General features: G+C 37.2%; 1 protein-coding gene across 2 annotated transcripts in view; it reads right to left on the bottom strand.

The window, feature by feature from the left end:
• The window catches only part of UVSSA (UV stimulated scaffold protein A), a 59,747-nt gene that overhangs the window by 22,652 nt on the left and 11,530 nt on the right, over positions 1 to 25,565 (bottom strand). For both annotated transcript variants that reach the window (XM_086612177.1, XM_086612176.1), the window contains exon 7: positions 11,158 to 11,269. In XM_086612177.1, the coding sequence (XP_086468303.1) occupies positions 11,158 to 11,269 (112 nt within the window). The remainder of the gene's footprint in view (positions 1 to 11,157; positions 11,270 to 25,565) is intronic.

The following is a 25,565-nucleotide window of genomic DNA, read 5'->3' as shown; positions in this document are numbered from 1 at the left end:
TTTCCTCGCTCTCCCACGACAGCTCAATACACTCCTTCTGCTTATCCAGTGTATGACAAAGAGAAACGTGGGCCATTTTAATAAGACGGTTGAGGACGGCGTGCCCATGATGCAACCTGTGTGTGGTAGTACTTTTCCATGTCCATAGAAAGACCAGACCCAGCTCTGGCAGGCTGATGCATTCCACCTTTCCCAAAAAAAGGCTACTTGAGTATCATGTAGATACCCCACAGAAGTGAACGCACATCTGAGAGTAGGTATTTCAGTAGTGCCAGTCTGCTAGCTGTCCCAGAAAGACTTCAGCAATACCCAACTGTCTGAAAACTGGCAGGCACCAAGCATTGCAGAGGGGACAAAAGACACTGACCACAGTCTGAAGCCAGTGTTAAACCCACATCTTCCCCGACTCCCTGTTCTGCTCTCTGGAAAACACCCCAAAACCAAAGCCCGCGTTTCTAAGGCAGTGCATCTTTAAAGACAGTGCTCCTTGAGCTGTCCAGTACTTCCTGGGAACTAAAGTTAGCATGGACTGTGATGCAAAGAAGAATCACTCCTTTTTAAGTTTTTTACCAGCTGTAGGCAGACACAGGCCACTTTGCTGTTGGCTGGTGATGCTGCTGAACATGCCTGACACTACTACTCCCTTACTCAGTCATGCCCACATCACATGCTCTAATGAAAGCAATGAACATGTCACATTCACCTTGTTATCCAACTTCCCTTCCCAAAGTCAACAAGGCTTTAAAGAACATTGTTAAAAAAAATGGTGCTTTGGAAAAAGGTCTCAAAATTGGCAGAAGGACCAGCAATAGGGAGATGATAATTAAGCATAATTGGATGGAACTAAGTGGAGAAATATCGAGGCTAAATAGCAAAAGAAATGATCTCATGACATTTATTAGGCTGTGGACTTGCTGTTCAAGAGGGATAATGGTGCCTCCACAAAAATGTGTTTTTTTTAAATAGCACTTCAGTGAAATATTAAAGGAGCAATCTTGAATTTATGTATCTGGAAAGGAGGCAGGATAGGACTCCATCTCAGCTCCTGTCACAGGTTAGAAGGGGAAAAAGCCCTTCTCAGGTGCTTTGTATCAAAGTGAAACAATTATCCCAAAAGATTCTCCTATAACCACACTTCAGAATCAGCAGGATTTGAAAGAGTAAACTACCTTTTATGACTGAAACAGTTACAGACAGACAAACAGACCCTTTGACATGAACAAGGTTAGTGGAGAAAAACATGTGATAGACTTTATCTGTAATGTAGAACTGTTTAGACTGTATTTAGCATTTAGAATTGCTTTTCTTTTTTTTTGTTTTTAGGATAAGAATATCTTTCTGAAAAACATTTTTTAAATCAACAGTTTTGAGAGCACTATTTACAAACTGCCTCAAAGTCAGAAGGTAACAGGTATATGTCACACCTTTTCTCCTCTTCGGAGAGAATATGTGTATATGTATTAAAAGGAAACCCTAGTTTTATCCCAATTTTTCCTACAATGTTAATGAAAAGCATGATTGCTCATTCACTACATCGACTTAGTTGGAGGGGAAGAGGATGTGAACAGCACAGACAAGCAGTCAGCAACACACAGAAAAGGCAAGAGAGATAAACGGACAATGTGACATTTAGATAGATAAAATCACATCCAAAAGATCAATATAGGAATTCTTAAGAGTTACAAGAACAAAATATTTTCCCATTGATTTCTTAGTTTAAACCATTAACAGAAAAATGGCTAAAGGTAAATACACTACCACATCAGTAACACCACCTCTACTGTGGATTTTTAAAAAAACATTTGACTATAAAATTAGCTTTTGCTAACAAGATAAAGAGAAGAGTCACTATGCAGACAGCCTTAGCTGAATCCAATGTCAGGGTGGGTTTTTTTTTTGTTGTTTTGCTTTTAAGATATAGATGGAATTAAGTGCAGTTTTAAAAGTAAAATTCCTCTCAAGAATTCTGCTGTCCTGTGTATTTTCTTTCACACGAGTACAGTACCTGGGTTCAAACTATTCCAGCAGCAGCTTTTAGAAAGAATCATAAAAATGTTCAAATCCCCTTTTTTGTTTAAATTGACTAAATGGCACCTATTTGCCTGAAGCAATAAAGTAGACCGTGTTCACAAGATAAATCGATAGAAGGAAAGAGAGAGGCTGGGGTTTCAGCTGAAGTTAGGCTGCTGAATGCTGACATTATTGATTTTAGCTAGTTCAGCTGGCCTTGTAATTAAAATGTAAATTTGAGAAAGAGATTATGTCCTGACAGAAATGGTGGGATTAGGGGGAGATAAAAGCCCCCCAGTGAAAATTCAGAGAAAGAGCAAGCACAGGTTTCCTCAGCTGTGTGGATTTAGACGAAATCTAGCTACTTCAGATTCACTTAAGTTTAATTGAAAAAACGGAGATAGAATATAAACAAGTATCACGGACTTCAACTTTCCTGAAAAAAAAAAGGTAAAAATTTCTATTTCCCACTGTTGAATCTTAGTCAAGCTGAATGTATGTGATTTATATTAGTATAGACATTCTCCAAAGACATCAGGAAAATCCAGCAGTTCAGGTACAGTACTTCCCTACTTACCCTCTCCTGTGCTCATAATGAAAAAACCTGCATGTATTTTACTCAGGAAGCACAATAAGCTTTACTGCTAAGTGAACAGAACTTTGCAAAGCTTACTTCACACGGACTTGCAGACCAGAGGGTTCAAGTCAACGTCCATGGCATTAATTCCAAACAGTTTCAGTGTTGCAGGATCAGTTCTGCTATACCTCTCCATGCACAAATGTGTGTGTGGACAAAATTAACAAAGGTAATCATATGGTGGGAAGATTTCATTATCTCTGAAGGTTTTGCTACTCATAAGGGATGAAGATTTGAATTACATGTCATGCCTGATGGATACCTGATCTTCATGAAACCATCACAAATTAAAGGAATATTCAGTTAGTTGTTTGGGCATTTTTTTTTTTTAATTGGGAAAAAAATTCATCTCTACCTAAAAACACCCAGGCTCTTTTATTGTTAGTTTCACTTCATCTACACAGAACTGTAAAATGAGGAAAAAAAAAAAAGAAATGTCTGTTATGAACAAAACCTTAAAAGTATTCCTACAGAGATAACATTAATTAAAACACTTACCATTTATTGTGGTAGAAAACTCCCTCTTTAATTTTAGATAGCCATAGTTTCTCATCTTACCCTTGAAAGCCACTAAACAAATTGCTGTCTGCAGCTGCCAGGGAGGATGCTGAAATGCCAGAGGCGGCTCTAGCAAATATTCTCACAGCACACATAAGCTGTGTGTGCACTCAAAGCAACTTATCCCATGTTAATATTTCTGTATAAATTACGCTACTTTTAAAAAGTTGTCAAGGGGTCTTTTATAATCAGAGGTTTTAAACAACCAAAAAAGATGCCTCTAGCACCTTTGAATGCAACTATGCTCATTTACATTTATCTAAATTTTTAGGATTTTACTTTGGAAATGCAAATCAAAGGAAAAAAGGTAACAACTATATTAGTTAACTAAAAGAGTTCACTAACATTACATAAATACTTTGGCTACTGGAATATGTTAATCTATTATAATGTTAATTCGCATTATTTAACCACATTTATTGTTGTTTTACAATCATAGCTAAGAATCAGAGTAAATCAAAGAAGCAGAGTTCAGATTAAAACCTTTCTACAACTTACATCTTGATCTCTTCTTGCTTATCACTCTGCAGTCCTTGGCCATTGCATAGTTCCAATGAGGTACAGTACTATCACAAACCACTTGGAAGTATTACGAGCATCCTGTGCAGTGCCTATTAATTTCTAAAAACTTCAGTAAGAATCAAATATATCCCACGTCCTGTCAGATTTTCTGGGAACTCTATTTACATGGAAGGACCTTGCCTGAGTGTGAGGAACAGTTTGCATGATCAACTGATTAGGATGCATTAGAAGAAATATCTACAATCAATACTTCTACATGGATGCAGAACTATTTTACTGGAAGTGCTAATCATGTTTTTTAGTGAATGTGCAAAGTTACCTTCATTCCAAATACTGTATTATAATAAGTTTTACTCAATTATTGTCCTAAGTGTAGCTATATAGAACGTGTGTTTGTCCTTATACACATATATTCAAAACATATTAATATAATGAGGCAATCTCAATTGTAAATTTGTCATTAAATACTTCTAATGTTGTATATACTGAGAAAAATTGAGACCACACACACATATTTTGATTATAGCAGTTCAGGACTAGGGTCCTAACTTCAGTGCTGAATACCTGTTATCTATAGATTTATAGTAAATCAATGCATATTATTTCAATCATGTAACAACTATAACTGATTTTTTTTTAAAGATTTATATTAATAGAAACCTTATTCTAAACACTAGACTCTTGTGTAGAGGGAGAAACACAACTCGGTGTGTTAATTGCATTTTCCAAATTTGGGAAAAAAGAACCCAAATTTCACAGGGCAGTGAAAGGTAAGGTAGGTAATTCTGCCTGTCCTTCCTCCTGGAAAAACCTGATTCACTTTTTCCCCTTAAAGAAGTCAGGTAACACCCACTAGTCCTTATTTAGCCTAGATAGTGTAATTCTAACTCTCAAATTCAGTTCCTGAGAACCGTGCTTCATATGCTCTGAAGTCTGCAGGTTTATTTTTGCTGTGGTCTCCACTGAGCTGTTTCTCCACGTTCCTCACATGCAGGAAGAATTCCCTCAGGAAGTTCCTGAGGTATGGACACCAGATAAATCAAACCAGACTAAAAGGCTATTAGGCTTTTAAAGCAGAACCCAGACAAACTGAGAAATCATTACAGTAAGGAAGGAAAAAGCTTAAGTATCATTTTTAATTTCCATTTAGCCAGCACACGTGTTTCTATTTTGTGATTCAACAGTCAGTAGAACCTCAGCAACTTCATTCCCAAATAATTTTACGAAGCACATTTGTTTTCATTACAACTAAGGCAGGACACCATCATTTGGTTAATCATGGTGATGCACAGTTTTATGGCCTATAGCTGATGAAAGCAATTGGACAGACTGCTCTTCAGAAATACATCTCATCCCGAATAAACTCACTTCATTTATGAAATAAAAAATGCAATGTTGCAATGTTAGCAATAGAAGCTGCTGTACTGATCCCACACTTGTGTTCCCTTATTTGCATTGAGTCATCCTTGAGTCAAGTCTACTTCATGATCATTGCCATGATAATCACCCTTTCTCCCATGGAAGCCTAGACTCGATCAACACCCTACCATTTTAAAAGCTATTACAAAATGACCTTTATTAAGTTTTTCAAACATGTCTATCACCAGCGAACCCTAACAGCAGAAAACTAAACAAACTATTTTCCGAAAAGACTAGTAAGCACTAAAAACAAGTCTTTCACTGAGCATTTCAGAGATTTTTAGATGTTGTAGTTAGGGATGTAAATTCAACACTTAAAATTTGTGCTTTTCCCCCAAGATTTTCAGAAGATTTTCATGTGTACTAGTAAAAAAAAAACATGGAGTAGAGGAAGACCTAACTGTAAAATCAACAGATAAACATTCTGTATCAACTCAATCTGTTAGATGCTTCTATGGAGGAAAAAAGACCAGTATGAAAGCCATCATTTCTTCACAGGTCAACATAAGTGAGTTCTATTTTGCCTTATTAACACTTGCGTACATGCTCTTTTTGCCATGTTTAGCTTTAAATCTGTTATATAAAACAGCAAAACAGCCTTTTTATGGGAGAAGCTTCATTTAGATGTAGGATAAAAAAGCATATTGGTATTGTATGCAGTAACTAAAAATACTATTTCCTACTTCCTTCATCAAAAATGGAGGAGATAGAGGTAAGAAAGAGTCAGCACAGTGAAGCTACACAGCAATACATGTAGGTCAATAACATGCAAGGCTTCAAATTCAGTGCTGTTGTTCTTGGAGGGACACAAATCAACATTAGTACTTGATCACACAAACAAAAACATTTAAAAGCATATGGAATTTTTTTTTCTGTAGGAAATAAAAGAATCAGATTCCAATAAATTAGTAATTCATTTTCTGCTTTTTTGAATCCGTAATGATTATTCTAATATATTCCACATTTCTGAGGCTGTTTTGCTTTTAATCATTGTGTCCCCTGCATGTCTTGATGGATGCCTGTCAAGAGAATAAAACTTTTAAAAACAATATGCATGGAAGTCTGCTGCTTTGGTACAGATTAAGTATACTTAGTCAATACAAACAAGTAAAATTTTCTGAATAAATGCCCTGAAATACACGAATTTTACTGCTTCAAATCTGAAAATTCAATCATGCATTAGTCTATGCAGTATTTTATTGTTACTTCTAATACAGGCTTTTTAATGTTCAAAGAAAACGCAAAAGCTATAAAACCCCCATCACTTTAACAAACAATCACAATAGCAAGTTTATTCATGTTTCTAAAATGCTCAGAGAGAGCTGCACTAGAATAGCTCATGTAGTCTGAAGCACTCCTAATTCTATGTAAAAAACAAGTAGCAACTTGTCTATCAAGGAAATAGCCGTTTTTTTTACCCTTTATTTTTTCAACAGGGGTATAAGCCTTCTTACCTATGTTGCTATGCCATCTCATACCAAAAAAAAACCCCAAAAACCACAGAAAAAACATGACCCAGACACCTTACGATTAGGAAAGGCAGTGTGGGGATGTCTAATCCACAAAAGCACATCGCTCTGTGATGGGAAGAGGGAAAAATTTCTGAAATAGATAGAACTAACCCTTGGGATTTCAGAACCGCAGCTTTGATCCCAATATGAAAGAAATCCCAAGCAAGCTTTAAGATCCAATGTGAACCACTGAAGCAGCTATCAGGGACCAAAACCCATTTTGGTTTAAGGCTTAAATACAAGAGAACTAATCTGACAAACCAGATTTGAAATAATGGTTTGTGTTCTTTACTGTACAGTTATTTCTCTTATAATTTTGGATAAGGATGAAACTTGATAACCAGCAGACTGCTTCCATGCTAACAGTCCCAAGTCAGATGGCTTCCTCATGTCACCACTTGTAGAATGGCAACAGCACCTCCCTGTACCTCAAAGTAGTATTGCATAAGTAAGTTCACAAATACATGCACTGAGACATAGCCAAGAATCATAAATCGAGAAAATCCATTAGTAGATAACAGTTGTTGGAGGCGAGTGCTTTGAACTAGATCCGAGAATGGTTCCATTTTTACATGGAAAAGCACATCTCTCTAAACAGGTTGTTCCCCACGCGGTTCAGAGCTCAGCTGCAAGCTATGCCAAGACCACCATGGGTAGGAAGGAATCTCTTACCCTGGCATCAGCACCAAATTCTGTTTATGGCACAAGAACAACGTCAGAAGCTGCACAGTTCCATCCCTTACCTTACCCACCTTAAGGCTTTAAGCCAGTGCAACTGCCAGCTGACCAGTAGAGGCTGGAATGTGGGAAAACTCAAGTGGTAACAAGATTTCATCTCTCTTTAAGGCTTTCTTTTAAATTAATAATGCCTCAATTTTTAATTTTTACCAGCCATATAAAGGCAAGTTACTCTTCAATAGATATAAGTAACATTGGTGCAGAGTGCTGAGAACCAGAGTAACAGCACGAAAATTACTTTCACAAAGGCTGTTTCTTTTTCATCCCCAGATTCCTCTTCAGCAACACAATGTATTTTAAACGGCTCTGTGGTACCACAGAACGACTGGTCTCTTGTCTGCTGCAGACATCAGGTGCAAGTGTAAATAAGGATTATACAAATGGGAGGTCATTAAAAGTCTGGTAATGCTAATTTGGCATGACACCCCTAATGGGTTATATCTTCACACTTCAGTTATCTAATTACCTAAATTCTTTTAACAAATTTACATTTCATCTTATACATGGAGATTCAAATTAACTTGTTTAATTCTCCCTCCACCCAAGCTGTACGCATGCTCGGTTCATCTTATATATTAAACATTACCATCCATTTTGATATGATCATCAACTACATATACACACTGATAATAAAACTCCACATCTATCTATTTGTGCATACAAAACTTCCCACCTCTAAATAGCTTTTCATTTTTCACAAACTTTTCCGATCTCAGGAGAGCCACAAACACACATAAGCATAACCAGAAATAGCATCTCAGCTTGAAATTTACCTGTTGATAGGATACTTCCATTTTCCTAAGAGAAGTGAAGGGATTAAAGTGACTTTTACACTAGTAATTTAAACATCACGTTTCAACCTATTTCCACAGTCATGTTTTACAAGCTTGTTTTCCTGTGTAGTATAGGAAGTTAATCTGAGGAGTTGTTCGCTTTTTCTGGTTTGTTCAGGAACAACACAAGGAAAAAGGAAAAAAGCTTTAAATTGTTCACACCTTCCTTCTACATAAAACTGAAATTTTCTTGTACATGGAAGGTTTAATATTCCAGTTAGAACATTCCACTTGCATAGATTTTCATTTTCTTAGCTTGGAGTCCTCATGAACTAAACATGAACTAAAGAAATGCAGCTAAACTCACCTGAGTTATATTAAAATAAAGCTAAAGTCACTGCTACGATAACTGCACATGCAACAAAGAACCACTTTTAATTAGAGAGGCGGCTGCCTAACACAGCCAGCTCTTGATGATAACATGCTACTATGAAATCAACGTATTCTTGTGTATTTTGTTTAGAAAAGTGAATTTTCATATAAAAATGTGTCAAAAGGATGCTTACTTTGGCTTTGCTCATTAAAATATACAGTACAGCATCCAGAGGAGCAAATATAGTTTGTTTTCCTCATGCAGACCTGAAGTAACTACACAGAAGTCAGCTGACTTACGCGATAGTTACCTATCGGCATCTGAAAAAGATTTTGACCTAGCAACTGATCAGTTAGTCCAAGAAAGCACTTAAGTACACAAAGAAAGAAGAAAGCACATGCTTAAAAGACTGCCTGAATTCTTTTCAGACTCTTTCCTGAACTGGGAGTTTCCATAATAACTTTAAAGGGCAGCAGGAAAAGCTGAATGCCTTCAGGAACCTCAAGAAGGGTTCATTTCTTTTAAAATGCTATTTTTAACAAAAACATCAGATAAAGAACACCCAAGTGTGACCATTAGCTCCTACATAAATACATGTATACAAAATGAGAAAGAGGTTTTGTTTTCTCATTGATCGGGTTCTTCACTATAATATATTTTCCTATCAGCAATAGTTTAAATACAAATTGGCAATTTCTTATTCCATTTGATATAGATTTTAAAAATATCCTTAAGTAGACATTCTTGTTCTTTTATCCTTTTCCATGAGGAGGAATTGAAATTGCAGCAAAGTATCATGTTAGTGTGATACAAAGGGTGGTAAGACGCTTTATTTTTTAAAAATGTGTGTCCATAAGGAAGACAGGGGAGGAAAGGGGGAGAGGGAAGAGATGAGAACATTTCACTTCCAGTGGAAGCTGACAAGTATGAACAGAACTTTCTTAAATTAGGATTCATCAGGCTGCTGTTAAAGATATGAAACACAAGTTCCATTGCTGGAAATTATTAAGAAAATACCTGTTTTGGCACAAGAAATACCGCCAAAGGAATGAAAAAAACAAAGAGCTACCACTTCTATGTTAATAACTAACCTAATCTGCTCATCCATTTACTATCACTACCAATGTTTTCGGACTCTTTCCTTAGCCACGTATACATAAGAGGCTTTTCACAACTGTTTGGAAGGCTGCTATCCTCTCTTTCATTATATTCCTTTGTTGAAAGTCCCATCATTAGCAATAATTAGAACTTACTCAGTGCTTATTGCAAGACTGAGATAGTTGGGCATATACTAGTATAATTTTATCAAAACATTTTTTTCCATAAACAAAAAAAATAAAAAGCTGCCCAGTTCCTGAGTTTGTGTCCTACAGCCCTTCACCACTGTTCTGTGTTCTCAACCAACACACACATCCAGTTCCCATACCACCACCTCAATAATCCCAGTTCCACTTCATCTTCCCCAACTCTTAGACAAAGTCCCTCAGACTATCTGGAGCCAAATTTGATGGCAGAAGACAGTAAAAAGGTCACCTGAGCTACATCACCTTGGGTTTACACAGGTTCATCCCCTTGTTTCAGCAAAAAGAAATGTTCTGCTTATACAGGTAGTTGCTGCAGCCTGACTTAAGATGCAAACCGCAGGAAAAGTTAAAAATAAGCATGAGCAGGATCAAAAAAGGCACAACACAGCACCAGTCTTACACAAATACTTATGGACAACTGTAGGAATAAGAAACTTCTTACAGTGTCCAAGGTTTTTAACTTCTCTGTGATGGCAGCTACTCTCTCCTTCTCTACAAGGTACTGAGATCTTCTGAATCTTAAAATACACAATGCTACACAGAGGCAAAGCTGCAGACACTGAATAAGCTAGAGGTACAATGGACAAGGACTAATGCACCGAAATTTAATTATTTGAGATGAACCTTCCTTAGTAACTCCCCTCCCAATTTCACAAAAAAAAACCCCACATTACAAGTATACGTTTATTTTTTAAAAAAATCTTTAGAATGCATTAAAAGAAGGCAAGGCCAAGACTGTATTTTATCATCTGGTATGTGCTCAGTGGCTATAATTCTGAACTTGAATGCTGAGCTCCGTTTAATGTTTTGTGATAGCAACACCCAACGAAAAGAAACAAAACAAAAAGCCTTCTTTCTGAGCTGTAAGCTGGCCACCCTACGTGAGGCAGTGGCTGCACATCTCCAACTCCTGTTATCGCAGGCGATAGTACAAAACCTTATCCCATCTCGCCAGACTGTTACCAGTATTTCTAATATTCAGGCTCATTTACAGCTTCACTTTGCAATCCTTCGCTCCCAGTAAGTATGTGGTTAGCACACTTACAAGCATACACGGTGCTGCTTCTGGCTCCAAACTACAGTGCGACATGATGGAATGAAATAAGCTTCTTGTCTCAGTTGCTCTTGCTCCTGGAAAGTATTTGTTTATCTAGAGCCAATCGCTGCTCCCGTATCTGTGTAATGACTTCCTCCTAGCAGCCAGAGATTACCCACACCGCTGATCACTTTATTACTTCAGAATGGCTGTTTATTTACTTTAGTGCAGTAGTAACACGCAGGGATAAAGCTTGTCACAGCTGGGCAAACTCACCGTATTCCTTACGCAGGTGGTCTGGAATGTAGGGCTCATAACCTTCCTTCTCGGGGACCTCCACAAATTCATCTTCATCCTCATCATCGTCATCATCATCCGAGGCTTTCATCTACAGAGATATTTTTGTTGGCTTTTTTTTTTTTCAAATGTGAAGACTGCTTTTCATTTCCCTTCACATTCAAAATACTTCGCAGACATCTTGATAGCCCTGTTGAGACTGCTCTATGTCAAAAGTATTTCCCTAATTATGTATTTAATCTTTATAGAAGATTAGGCCTTTGCTTAACATTTTATCTCTAAAGCCATGCTCTATCCTAAGGGCTTTTTTAAAGCCCCTTTTATCCATTAGAACACTTGCAGTTGGTGAAGTCTGAGAAAGTGCGAAGCTATAAAATAAGACAAAAAAAATCTTAAAATAACATCAAGATTCTGACTTAATGAGCAAACTATAGCCTTATCTGTTCTCCTTTGGTTGATTTTACTCGTTTAGCTGCACCTAAATAGCCTGTGGCATGTTAAATAGTATCACAAATTGTTTAAGAGCTCAAAACCAGAGCAGGTAAACTGGAGGGAAAGCTGATGAACTGGCAAGCTAATACTGACCAAAACAAGAATATTCAGATCTGTATACTACAGTGTTTCTTCACTATAAATAACTGGATATATTCTTAACTAATTCGGTACACCCTAACCATTCCCACTGTTAGACCACACCACATTACTATGGTCAAGACCAACAATCAGGATTTTTAAAATGTGCCCTTGGGCTATATTGCAGTCTGAAATTGAATGGCTAGTTGAAAAATAAAAATGGAGTTCCTACCAACTAACCAGAGTAATTCATTCACGTAAGTGGCCTCCTATGAATCCTTTCAGCTAGCTGCTACTCTCTATGTGCCAGCAAGTCTCTACGTTTTTTTTCTAAGCTTGTTCCATGCCAAGTACCCTGAAAAGGTAGCAATGATGGAGGTTTTATGCTTTGTCTGCCTTGGGAGTCAAGCAATTCTTAAAAACAACACAATTAGCACATTATGGTATGTTTGCCATGCAGTTGTACAAGTCTAGGAAATTATAAGGGTATCCACTAAAACCAACCTTACCACAAGCTATCGCTTTTTTCAACTTCACTGCAGCAAGCCAAAGCAACAGATAAGGAAGGGTATAATTTTTACTATTTTCAGCTATGTTCTTTACTTTTCCTACTGCACCTGACTTACGTCGATATTCATATCAACTACTCGTTGCTACAAGCAGCAGATGATACTGCAGGTTTTGCCTGCAGCAGAATTTTTCCCAATTTAATTCACTACCCTAATCGTGTGTCACAGCTGCACAGCTGAGTTCCTTTAAATCATACATATACTCCAAACCTAAAAAACCTTGAAACCAATCTTGGTTTATTAAATGTAGTTCAAAATTAAAAATAAATAATTAAAAAAAAAAATCAGCATTTCTTTCGGTCAGTGTCGCTTGTAGGCTGGACTGAACTAATTTCTAATAAATAACATTAATTGATATTAATACACATTGATACACTTTAACATATAATGAATGGATGGAGCAAGTCAGAAGTACACTCTTCCTTTTGTTTAAAAAATTACTTTGATTTAAGGAACCTGCAGTTCCAGTTAAAAAAAAAAAAAAAATAGAAAAAAGATTTACTGTCCTGAAGAATAGAGTAGATTTACTACTGCATTCTTACCAGAGGACATCTAACTAGTCTTAATTTTAAAACAAATTTTTAGCATAATCATGTTTGAAAGTATCCTGCTGCCAAAGACAGGTAACAAGCACAAGGTAGTCTATTCAGACCACTGATTGCCACCTCGAGAGCTGCCAACCTTCAGGCTACACTGGAGCATCCTCCACTCTAGCTCACTTTTTGTTTCCCACTGCAATCGTTTTCCTCATCTAAAAGAAAGAAGCAATTCAGGCCCTGCCTGGCACAGCCAAGACAGATGCACGTTGAACCTGACCTCTGCAGCAGAAACCAAAACGGAGTTCTAACGCAAAGAAAGGGTTAAATATTCTACCACTAATCACAAACTCGCAAGGGCACTAGACATGAAAGAAGAACATCTGTGTGAAGCTGCAACTTCTAAAAGACCTTCCCGATGGCCTTTAGAAAGAAAAACAGCATCAGGTTTTATACTCTGCATAACTGGAGAGGGGTGAGGAGATTGAAGTGAAGTTAGTTTGTTTGTATTTTGGTTTCAAAATTCTGCTGATGTTGTCATCATCCCTTTTTTATCTGTCAGGGCAATTTAATTAAGCCTGGAAATAACATCCACTCTTAGTTCTCTAGCTTGAAGCAGGGCAATTTGTGCTTTCCATACTCAGTTTCCATTTCTCAAAAGTATATTACCACGCTAAAACTTGCCATGGATGATCTTAGTCTACAACTTTCTGCCACAATGTAAAAGCTGACTAACTTTCACCTTCTAAAACAGGGAAAGTAAATTCAGTGTATTTCCATAGTTTTTACTCAGAGGTAGCCTGTAAAGAAATAAACAGCCACAGGTTTAAGGAATTGAGAAATAAGGTCAAACTAGTAAGAGAAAGAAAACTCAGTTCAGACTGATCATTTGATTTAAATCGCCAGATTATACCTAAAATACCAGTGGGTACAAGTACTCAACGTGCATGGCACGTAAGAGGACTAGAAAGAATTCAGAAGAGTACTATCTTTAATTGTAATTTCTCCTAATTTATTCACATGCTGTTAGAGGTACGTAGCTCTCTGTTCATTAATATACCGAAATTCAGCGAGCTTCACTAATGCTCTACTTGAAAACTGCAGTAGAAGCAACTTTGCTGTATCACCTGCATGGTCTAAAACTTTAAAGCACGTGAACAGCCTGATGGAAAAAAGGCATAATCAGATGCAAATTCACTTTGTTTAGGTACAATCCGCGAACTGTGCATTCAAGTACCATAGAAAACATTAATCATAGGAAACTGTAATTTTTGTTATCAGTCTAACACTAATCAAAAGGGAAACCTGTCACTACCGCTGACCTGTGAAACGTCCCAATTATACTCTTCGGAAATGACAGGAGCACTTAACTTCCTCACTGAGTAAATGACGACGATCAATCAAGTTTGAATAACAATGAGCCACGGAGCTGAAAATTATTTTTTGTATAGAATCTACCCAGGAATTTATGAAAGGTGAAAAGCAACCCAAGGTTTTAGGGGCATTATGGCTTTCAGCTAGTGCAGCGCATATCAAACACTAAACAGAATTTATGTGTTTTAATTTTCTAAAAGGTAGATGTGGACTTGGTGCTACAATGCATAACATATAATGCCAGATTTTAAATATGGGGGTCATTTTCATAAAATATTATGCTTATTGTTCACACCCTTGAATTTCCCTGGGGTCTTCTATTAAATTTAGATTTCCTGTTAAAAAAATTAACTGCTTAGCTAACTATAAGGAGTTAAGCCCCCTTTTCCCTTCAAACAGACATAAAGTCTTTACTTTGCTGTAATCTTTAACAAGATAACTTCTTTCTCTTTTTACTTTAAAATATTAAAGTCACCACTGGTGAAAATTAAAAAGTTGCACAGCAGTAGCAGGTAGTTATATCTCAATTTACTTAATTCCAGTGTTACTTCATCAGAACCATCCTCTTTATGCCGTTTTGTTCCATACCCATTCTACAGAATGGAGGAGAGCTCATGGGCAACATTATTAGTCAGAAAAGTATCTTTTTTTTTTTTTTTTTAAAGTCCACCTTTCAAACATGAAGAAAGCTCCAAAGCAGGCTCTACAGATGCAGTATGAAAGTTCAGCCACCTATTATCACTACAGGTAAACTTTTTCAGTCAGTTAAAAAAAAATAAAAATAAACAATTCACAAATAAATCAGAAGAAATAAACATTTAAGACAACATTTTGAATGGTAGAATTAGTAAAGTATAATCCTTTAGGAATGAGTGGGTACGTACTTGCAAATAAGAAAAACAAGACTATGATAAAACCAAGCAAAGTGGCATTTCTAGTGTGCCATATCTGAAGGGAAGTAAAGTATAAAAGCTCAAGTGATAAATACTACAACGTAAAGCTTTTCTTGTAGTGTACCAAATTAAATACCTCTGAGATAAGTAGTCACACGACTGCTTGTTTCTCCATAACCTGTCGAAGAACACGGGGAAAAAAGCTCTGGTTCTCAAATCCATTCTAATTATCAGGTAATACCAGGAAAGTCACTAAAGCAGTTTGCAGTCTTTCAGAGAGGGGTGAACTACCTTCTCTCTGTCACTACAGGATGGTCCATCTGAAGGGAGACCACATTCCCAGACATCAGAGGCTACTTGCACCATCACTGCTCCTCAAGTTGGGAAGTTTTCCGTTCAGTGTTAATCTGCTCTATAATGCTGCCATTTATTTATTTAACCATTTATCTAAATGAATCCCACTTTTGCAAAACTATGTGGGTTTTGTTTTGTTGTTGTTTTAGTTTGTTTTTTTTTAATGTGGCAGTATTCCTGACTAGATATCTCACTGTGAGAGGAAACAGGATTTAGCTAGACAATTTCCAGATTCTTGGGTTGAACTTATTTGCATATGAAAACACAGTAAAAAAATGCAAAAAATACACATGCGTTATTTCCACTGTAATCAGAGTTAGAACAACGACTCTTCAATGCTCCTAATTTTCATTAAAACTTAAAATAGTGCTGACTTTTCCAGCTAGACAAGTGCAATCAAACCATTTGCTCCCTAACTCATTAAAAAAAAAAAAAAGAAAAAACGAATGTTTCCTTATCGGTCTCCATCTTCCTAAAAATACTGAAAACAAATTTTGGATGCCAGTAGAAATGCAATCGTATCTTTTACTTTGGAGTCAACACTCCCAAGAGCCTCCAGCAGTTCGCGTAGCTCAGTACAAGCCCAGCTCCAGTTAAATGTCTTGCTCGTCCATCCCAACCAGCAATAAATGCAAAAAAATCCTCCACCCACCACTTGGAAAGATGTAAATAAAAGCCTTCAGTCCTTTTCCCAGTTTTATACAAATTGATTGCTACATTCTGCTAAGAGGATTTAAAAACCTGAGCCTCTGCAATCATAATTAAAGCAAGCAATAAAATGACTGAAATATACAATGCAATCAGTTTATAGGACTAGATGTACAGCGTTTACTAATTATTTGAGAAAAAGAAGGAGGAGAAAAGATGGCACACGAAGAAGTCATGCCTACTTACTAAAACACCACTCGAAAACTACAGCTGGGACCATTAAATAAATTTGCATGGTCTAATTAACTTCGTTTGCAATCTCAATTACTTTTCACCCAAGAAATCACTTTCGTTCAGTTTTATGCGTGTCTGTTTCCCTTTTTAAAAAAAAAATGATGTAAGGCATCCTCAGACAAGTGAACTCTAAACTTCATTTGTCTTTCAGCAGGCTTGATGGCTATGCATTTAAAAACCCATTCTATCTTATAAACTAAAAATTAAATGTACTCAGCTGTGATGGTTGTCATTGCATCTGCTATTTATATGCTAATACCCTCACTGGAAGATCTTGCAAATTATTCCACCATGCCAATATCTCATGTGCATCTACTCAAAGCCAACTAAATATTTTTCTAGAGGCAGAAGATTTTGGTTAGGGAACCAGAATATTTATTGCCGTAGAACCTAGTTAAAGGGGCAACCTTAAGCAAATACATTTTTTATTCAATCGTAACACAAAACATGCTTCAGGCATCTTCAATGAAATTTGGGGATATTTTATGTAAGCAAACACTGACTGGGTAAAAATAATTTCTTCAGTGGCAGTAATAGAAACTGAATAGTCAAACTGTATTTTACATGTAAGGACTTCTACAAGTTCCTCCTTTTCCATCCTTTTATATTATCCAACATGGGATGAAAAGGAAATAAATGTTGGCGTTTCAACAGATTTCAGAACCGTGTTTGAATTTTCCTGTATGCAACACAAGGAAAACATAAACTACTACAAGAGCTGTATTTATAGGGACCTCCCACACACATCTCTCTCCTTTGCTCCATGATTGGAGCATAAATTCAAACCTAGATGACTGCAAATTAGATATGTGGTCTAGGCAAATCACATTTTATGCTCACCCGTAAAAGTATCACCGTTCATTCTATTTGTAGTTGCTCAACAGCACAGAGGCTACTCAGCCAGTCTGACTTTTATTTAGGAATGCACTTTTCACGCTATTTCATTATTTTCAGAAATTAGTAAAAATGCCTAAAGGGTTCCAGCCCAGTAGTTAGCCTAAGTACAACGCTGGAGAGCCAGCATACCTTCCTCCCAATTGCTCTGGCAGTATAAACTACCCAATGAACCAGTTTTTCTTTAAAGCCACATACAAAAGCCATAGCCTGTGAGTGTTGTCACAGTCCCAGAAGTACAAGCTTGAGGTTTACTCAAGACTTATGTCAAAGTCCTCTCCATTCTATCAGTGACAAGCAGAGCTTGGACACATACACTGGAAGGTCAATAGTGGCGAGGAACATTGCACAAAACCTGTGCCACTCTGTGTTACTAGTTACTGCATCTCTGGTCCCATAGCAGGCTCAGGGTCCCAGAGAAGCTCAGAGTGGATTTTACTACATTGCAGTACAAATTTACTCAAAAAGACCAGTAGGTCTTAAGGTGCAAGACAGTTCAGAAAACTCTAGATCCTAATGAATCATTGTTCAGATGAAATTAGTGTGCCCAGTATGCCCAACAGATTGGCACATGAGTTTACAGTTTCATAGAGGAGAGTAGATAAAGGTAGTCTGGAAAACTGGTGCATTTAATAAAACTAGCATCTCAAGAAGATATTGCAAATCAAGTTTAGCACTTCTTTAGCAGTAACCACTTGAGATGTATCCTCAGATGTACTTCTATACCTCACTACTAGGGCTCCTAACACCCACCAAAATCAACAGTACTTGGTTGCATGAACATTCTTAAGCCTTAAGAAAGTACATTAGAAAAGCAAAGTTCTCTTGCGTAATCCCACATTCAGAGGAGGTGTAACAGTTTTACTTAAACTACTGAAGATCTCCAAGTCTAACAATGACTTTCCTTCCCACGCATTCCAGAGAGCTAAAACATAAGTCTGTTAGGTTTCATTACTAATGTTAATAAAGTTCCTCAACATTAAAAAAAAAAAAAAAAAAGACTCCTACAAAATTTATGCTGACCACCTACATTTGATACCTATATTTAATTTGTCTCATCAAAGGCTGTCTTAGGCTGCCCAGGGAGGTGGTGGTTGAGTCCCCATCCCTGGATGTGTTTAAGAAAAGGGTGGATGAACTGCTTAGGGATATGGTTTAATGGGGGATTAGGGACAGTTGGACTGGATGATCTCTAAGGTCTTTTCCAACCTAGAAATTCTATGAATTCTACGAAAAGTGACTGTAGTGCGTGTTAGTCCCTTAAATGCTTTAGTGTACTATTTACACAAAAATAAAGGTCGTACCTTACTTTTAGAAGTACAGAAAGGTACTTCTCCCATGCAGTTACTGTACATACCTTCAGGCACTACATCTTATTACATAGTAAAAAAGAATATATTTTAACAGTATTTTCTGCTATGTTTTCTTCATCCAGTTTTTCATTCACACTGGGAGATGAGCTGATCATATATCACTCCTTCAATTTGAGTCCTCTGATTAAATAAAGATCAATCTTCATAATCATATCAGCATTTCCTGAGTTTATTCAGTTACTGAAAGGGACTGTCTCACAATCTGGGCTTAATGCTGCTACAGAAATCTTCTTCTCTGGATTAGATTCCAGACAGTTCAGGTCCCTGCTGCAACAGGAGCTCTATCACTGGTACAAGGGAGGCACTGGGTATCATCAGGAGAGGAAATAGCGACAGGACTGGCCCTTTCAACTGCAGCTCACATTTAGATCATCTTTAAGCCAATCATAAAATCACCACCAAAATATATAAGCTGCTTCCCCGGCTCAGCAAACACAAGTACTACAACAGCAACCTGTACAAAACCCCTGCCTGTTAATAAGTGGATTTGGTAACTGTGTAACAAACTAAGAATTGTGTTGTACTTGTGTCTAACACACTGGTAGAATTTCATTTTTAATGTTTCAAGAATCCTAGAATGGATTAAATCATTTTAACAAGAGAAGAGGCAAGCATAGTGTAGCACACATTACCTGTGCCTTGAAAACCAAACTTGGTTTCTTCCTAACTCATGGATAACCATGAGTAACGAAACTCCGTAAAGTGCCTACCTGGTTTTCATTCATCTTAGCACAAAAGGAAAGGTTCGCAGGTTTGAAGACTGAGGTGTGATGAAGCCAGCAAAGATACAAGCCAAGTGATTTGAAATCAGGTTTGGAGTCCATGCTCAGACAGGAATGTACCTAGAGTAGCATTCCTGAGATGTTTTCCATTCCTAAAAGCAGTAGGAAAACCTTCATTTTTGTCACTGAAGAAGAAAGCAGCTGTCCTATAGCCACTGTCAAGGTTAAAAGCGTCACCCTGAACAGTCACTATACTCAAACTACCCCTCCCTTCTTTCCGATCTAACCATTTTCCTCTACACAGTGTTCCCTGCACATCAGCCCAGATGAAATTGTTTAAAGCCATTGTTAAAGGCTGTAGTGAGGTCCAGGACTGGCTACATCCATTTCTGGACCAAAAAGTTGGTTTATGGTCTGATAACTCAAAGGTCAACTGAAAATACTTCTTTCTTTCCCCTTCTACAGAGCAGTCTTTAGGTTTTCCAGCACTTTTCAGCTAGACCAAGTTATTTATGAGATGAACAGTATTTCTATGACCCCTTGAAATATTTTAGGCAGCATTTTGAATTATTTAATTCGTTTATGATTCAGAGGCCTACATATGATGAAAGCTAAGTTTTAGAGCTAAAAGGAAAAAAAAAAATCTCATTACTAGCCATCTTCTTTATGAAATTTTAAGAAATTTGATTTTCATCTAAATGCGATATAGCAAGATTCCCATTGGCACTCATTCATGCAAAAAAGCCCTACTGCATTTGATGGATTACCACCTATCACTTAGGCCAGATCAAACTCATGCTACTAAAACTTTGTACCCACCTCCAACATATATATATGCCCCTGTCTCATGATATAGTCTAGCTACTGATTTTACAGTGTATGTGTGTGCAAATTGCAGCTTACTTTGAGGATCACATTTATGAATGAATCTGAACTACACTTTTGTGAAAAATTATTTCAGATGCTATACTTTTAACAGATAAATATACATCTCAATTAAATAAACCTAATTTATTACAGGCAATGAGTCAACACAAGATCCTATGCAAGACACACATAACCTTACATATATTCCTGATTGTGGATTCTAGGCACAAAGATGTCATTAGATGTGAATATATATTTACTTTAATATTATTGCATTAACTAAATTTAAATGCGTTTGTGCGTGTTTCAAGCCTGAAAATTTTCTTCCTTTTCTGTTTTTATAAATACACGTGACTGAACGTCACAAATACATCCAATTCACTCCAATATACTGCTTCCCCTTGCAAGGTTGGATGGATAAAAAGCAGGAAGCAAATTTCTATTTGCCACCTACAGAGTACGTACTGCTCAGTATTCATAGATGAATCAAGGGAGATGACCCTTCGGCCTGAAAAACTTAAACACTTAACATGAGGGTTAACTTGAGGATGATGAAGACATCCTACTTTATTTTACACTCTATTAGAGGAGCTCCAAATTGCGCTGTGCGACCCACGAATCAGAGAGGGATCAGAGGTCGCCACGGTGACAACTTTAAGAGTTCATGGCCAGATTTGCATAACAAGGTATTTTTAATAACTTCATAACAGTAGCAGGCTGCATAGCCAGCGCAAAGCGTAAAACATGCCACAGCAACATTCAGCTGCAGAAAAAACACCTCCAAAACATCACACTAGCTGATTAGACACTTCAACAAGAGAGCACTGTTTTGAGGGTTAATTTTATAATGTTTTGGTTTGCATCAGTCTTACATCCTGATAAAGCTTAAAACACCTGAAAAGCTCTTTTAGCTGAAACGTGATTATGAAACAGATGTTTCACAGATAGAAACAATTATCATATGATGGTTAAAATAGGAGAAGAGGGAAGAAGCAGCATAAGCATCTGTATGATTATTTAATATTTTATGTTTACTTTTACAGTTATGGTTGACTTAGCTTTTTTGATAAATATTAGCTAGAAAAAAAAAAATTAAAATGTTGCCTGGGCTACTACTTTGACCATAAAAACATTATTCAACTTTATTCTGAACATGCTACATGCTAATGGCATATACAGTCCGACAAAGGACGTTTTTAGCTGTAATCCTGATTTAATTATCAAATATTCCTATATTTCTTTTAAGTTTTAGAAAACATACTAACAATCAACATCAGGTTATTATTCAAATCTCAACAATAAATGCCTCTGGTTTTCAAAGGGAAACTTTGTTAAGAGTTAAGGTTTCGTTTGTGTGCAATTTAAAAGCACAAAAGAGGGCAGACTTCTTTCACACGTGCATCTCTTTTGCTCCTTGGTCTGAGCATGTTTTAGCAGACGTGAGTCCAGGCATGGTGAGGGACCACCAAAGACAATTACTTACCTGCCAGAAACAACTTCTCTAAAACGAAGAAAAGAGTTAAAAATGGAGGATGTGAGTACAAGAAGCTATTAGAGAAAGCAGAAAGCTGGTAACTGGACTGGATTCTCTGTGGCTACAGAAAGAAGGAGAAAGAGAAAGCATTTGATCTACAGTCTTTGCTTTTGATCTAAAATTCAAGTGTGACTTTTTTTTTTTTTAAAGCAGGCACTAACTTAACTAAAAGACAGACTTAAAAAGATCTGGTTATAAAGCTACAAGATGATTAGGTAGAAGTAACTCATTTTCATTGATAAAATGCCAAGTTGCAGTTGAAGACATGGAAAAAAAAAAAAATCACCAATAGTTTTGCAGCCAAGTAATTGGCAGAGCTCTTGGCTTAATTTATTACATATTAAAATTTAAATCTTTTTATGTATTAAAATATTTAAGACTAAATTATGACCAGCAAATATTTAACTTGTAAATGTAATCTGTAACAATTTTCTGATGTTATTCTTTCAGAAAAAGTCTGACTTGTATTGCACTAGGGTTTGGGGATCAGATCAGGTTCTGGACAAAACAAGGACAGCCTCCTCCAAATCTAATTATTAATGGCATTATTGAATTCAACCAGATGTTTCACAAGGATAAAATTAAGCACATGAATAAATCAAGATCCAAGCGCACACTTAGATTTGACAGAAGATAAGGAAAGGTGAAACAAAAAGTAATGAAGACAGTTAATGAAAAACTCTATATCTCTGGTTGCTAGTATAACTTTAAATTAAAAACTCAAAAAGCAATAGGTCTGTTAAAAGATCACTCACTCACATCATATCGCCTACTAGCTTCTATCTGGCCAAGTTTTAGCCAGCTTGAGTAGCAAACCTTTTAAGGCTTCCCAAATGTAATTACACAAGAGATAAGTACACTCTCAGTGTACAAAATATAGCTAATGAGTTACAGTTCTGTTAATAATGTGAGAACCTCAAGTGCGATCCAACAGATAATTCTTTATGGAAATGATGTAAGTAAAAGGTAGTGTGCATGATTTAAAATACAGTATACATTTGTCTTCTCATAACTTTTAAAATTGCAAGATCATATTTGCATTTGATCAGCTGCAAATCAGACACTAAGGTAGAAAAAAAAATCTAGTATTTTAAGAAAAGGGGGAAGACATTAACAAATGAAATTATTTCTAACAAAGCAAATTATTCCTACAAGAGAATGAAACCTCTGGAAACAGGAATCTCTAATCTCAGCCAGTAATTAAAATTGCACTTCTATAATAACGCATCTAAATAGAGTCAACAATTAACTCGAAGTGTCTCTGGCGCATTGCTGCTATTGTAAGTTTACCTGGAAAAAGGGACCGAGATGATGGCTGGCTTTGGATAAAGGTAGCGTGGAAAAAACCGTCGAGCATGCAGTATGCACTCCCTCTACTGGGCACTGAGATTATCCTGAGCAGGCATTGAGAGAAAGGACGGGATACGTCCCAGCATCCAAGTACCGCGAAATAAAAGTCCTTTTACAGCTTCTGCCCTCTTCCCTCAGATTCTGCTAAAACTCAGATTCACAGAAAAATGGATTTCAAACCATTCAAGCCCCAAACAAGCACTTCCCTACAGTGAATGCAATTTGTGTAAGCACCCAAAAACTCATTTGCCTTTGACCAACAAAGTAAGACTGCCACCTCTCACCCCTCTGAAAAATAACAGGAAGAATTGTGTCGATGACTCCTGATCTGCTGGGGGCACAGCAATGGGAAGAAGGAATGCCTAGTCTGGGCAGCTGGGGTATATCACCATGTATAAAATCTTCTGCAAGGGATTTGTTTCTAGGCAGTCAAGGGATAACCTTTGCTGTTCTTTCCCCTCTTTACCCACACATCCTGAGAGGTAAGTGCAAAATGGTGCCATAGCCTACTTGTGTTGGCAGGGTTTAAGTGATACATAAAAACAAAGACCCTCCTTATGATGAAGGTTTTCTGATGGTTTGAGTTTCTCACTATCATGGAGGAGAAAAGAAACAGGTGGTTATATCTCATGTCACGATAAACCGTTTCAAATTTAAGTGTTTCACCGTAAAAAGTTCCGTGCTTTCCTTCAAGTGACTTTGTATAAGAGAAGTTCCATAAACCTACATAAACCTACAGAAAGTTCTCCTGTAGTTTGCAAAGCACTGGGGCTTTTTTTTTTTCAGTAAAGGCAAAAAAAATTCAGAGAAAATAATTTGTGCTAATTTTGTAACATGCTGTAATTGCATAAGGATGCTGCCTTCCAGACTAGTGATCCACAATCTGTAAAATGAAGCAAGCAACAATGGAAAGCATGGAGGTAATAGTGCGGACTGCCAAAAGCAGACACCCTCCTACACCGACCAAACGATTTTTCTGTGAAGACAGGCCAGGTAATCACCAACTTCTTCCTCACAATGTAATTTACATCCAGCTACACTGCTGGTATATTCATATTGAATTGTAGCATCAAGAATTACTCCAAATATATACGCCTTATTTGCATCTCAGCCATGTGCATGTATAAGTGCTCAGCTGAACAAGAGTACCAATGACACGTGGCAACGGTAAGAGACTCCAGGAACTTTCCTCTTTCAAGTGACAATTTAAATCCCTGTGGGAATGAGTGGTATAGTAGAGGTTGTAGTAACAAGTGTCAAGTTTCACTGTCACTAAACCCTTCCCTTTATCAACTTTCTTGACCTCGATTTGAGGACGGGTAAAGCCTTTATTCCTCCACTCCCCAGACAGGACAGAAACAAGGCACAGAAAAGGAACAGATGAAAAGGAGAGAAATTCAAAGACCACAGAAGCACAGAGAACAAGCACAAAGGAAAACCACAAAGTCCGAGGAGACTGGGCAAGCCCAAGTCCCCAAACAAGTTTCCAAGTCCCTGCTGTTCTGTTTCATATTTGCTGATAAAATAAAACCCCTTTCTCCCCGAAGGTAAGGCTTGCCAGTGGTGAAGGATCATAATTACACTCAAAATGAGTGAGCACACAAACAATACACCTTTACGTTCTCCAGCTAACAATACAGACTGCAGTCACTAGTTGCCAGGAAAACTGCTATCACACCCAAATGTGGAGATATCACAGACCAACTACAAGCTAGACAATTTACACAGGACCCTCCACACTCAGACACACTATTTACACTCTCTCTCTGCTTACTAAATGCTGCCCTTCATTTCTAGCTGTGCTCATCTCTACACACGAGCAGGTAACAGCGATCACTGACTCCATGTGCCAACAAATAACATCCATAATGCACTGAGCTCTGTCGGGACAGGATGTCTGTGAGCCAGTGTTCTGAAGGACAGGCTATCAGTGATTCTTCTCTTGGATACAAAAATAAGGAAGGCAGCAAAATTTTGGCATAGCAAGAACTATAGTTCCAATGACACCAGGATGTACAAACAGAAACACCACCACCTAATGCAAACAGCAATGCTGAGTTAAAGAGGAGCTGTGTGTAGCGTTCCATATGCTGACATGTAAATATTTGATGGATGGGGATTTAATAATCACGGTCTAAGAGATGCTGTTTATTTTGCTCTATCACACTCTCATTTTATCGTGTTTTTATGTTTCAACTAAGTCATCTGACACATGAATAAAAGATAATTTACACAGTTTCCTTCTGCAGTACAAAGCTCTCTATGTTCAGGTTATAAATTTAAAGTAACTCAGCACTAAAACTAAATTTGGGTGTTTTCCACTGGAGAAAACCCCTAGGAATAATTATATGTAGTTTTCAATGCATAAGTTAATACCTCAATCTTCATTGCTTCATTTCGAATGTA

Source organism: Tauraco erythrolophus, chromosome 5 (genome assembly GCF_009769465.1).
Source record: "Tauraco erythrolophus isolate bTauEry1 chromosome 5, bTauEry1.pri, whole genome shotgun sequence".
In the NCBI taxonomy this organism is placed as follows: domain Eukaryota; kingdom Metazoa; phylum Chordata; class Aves; order Musophagiformes; family Musophagidae; genus Tauraco; species Tauraco erythrolophus.
Note: the sequence above shows the minus strand (reverse complement) of the source record. Positions and strands in the feature narration are given on the sequence as shown.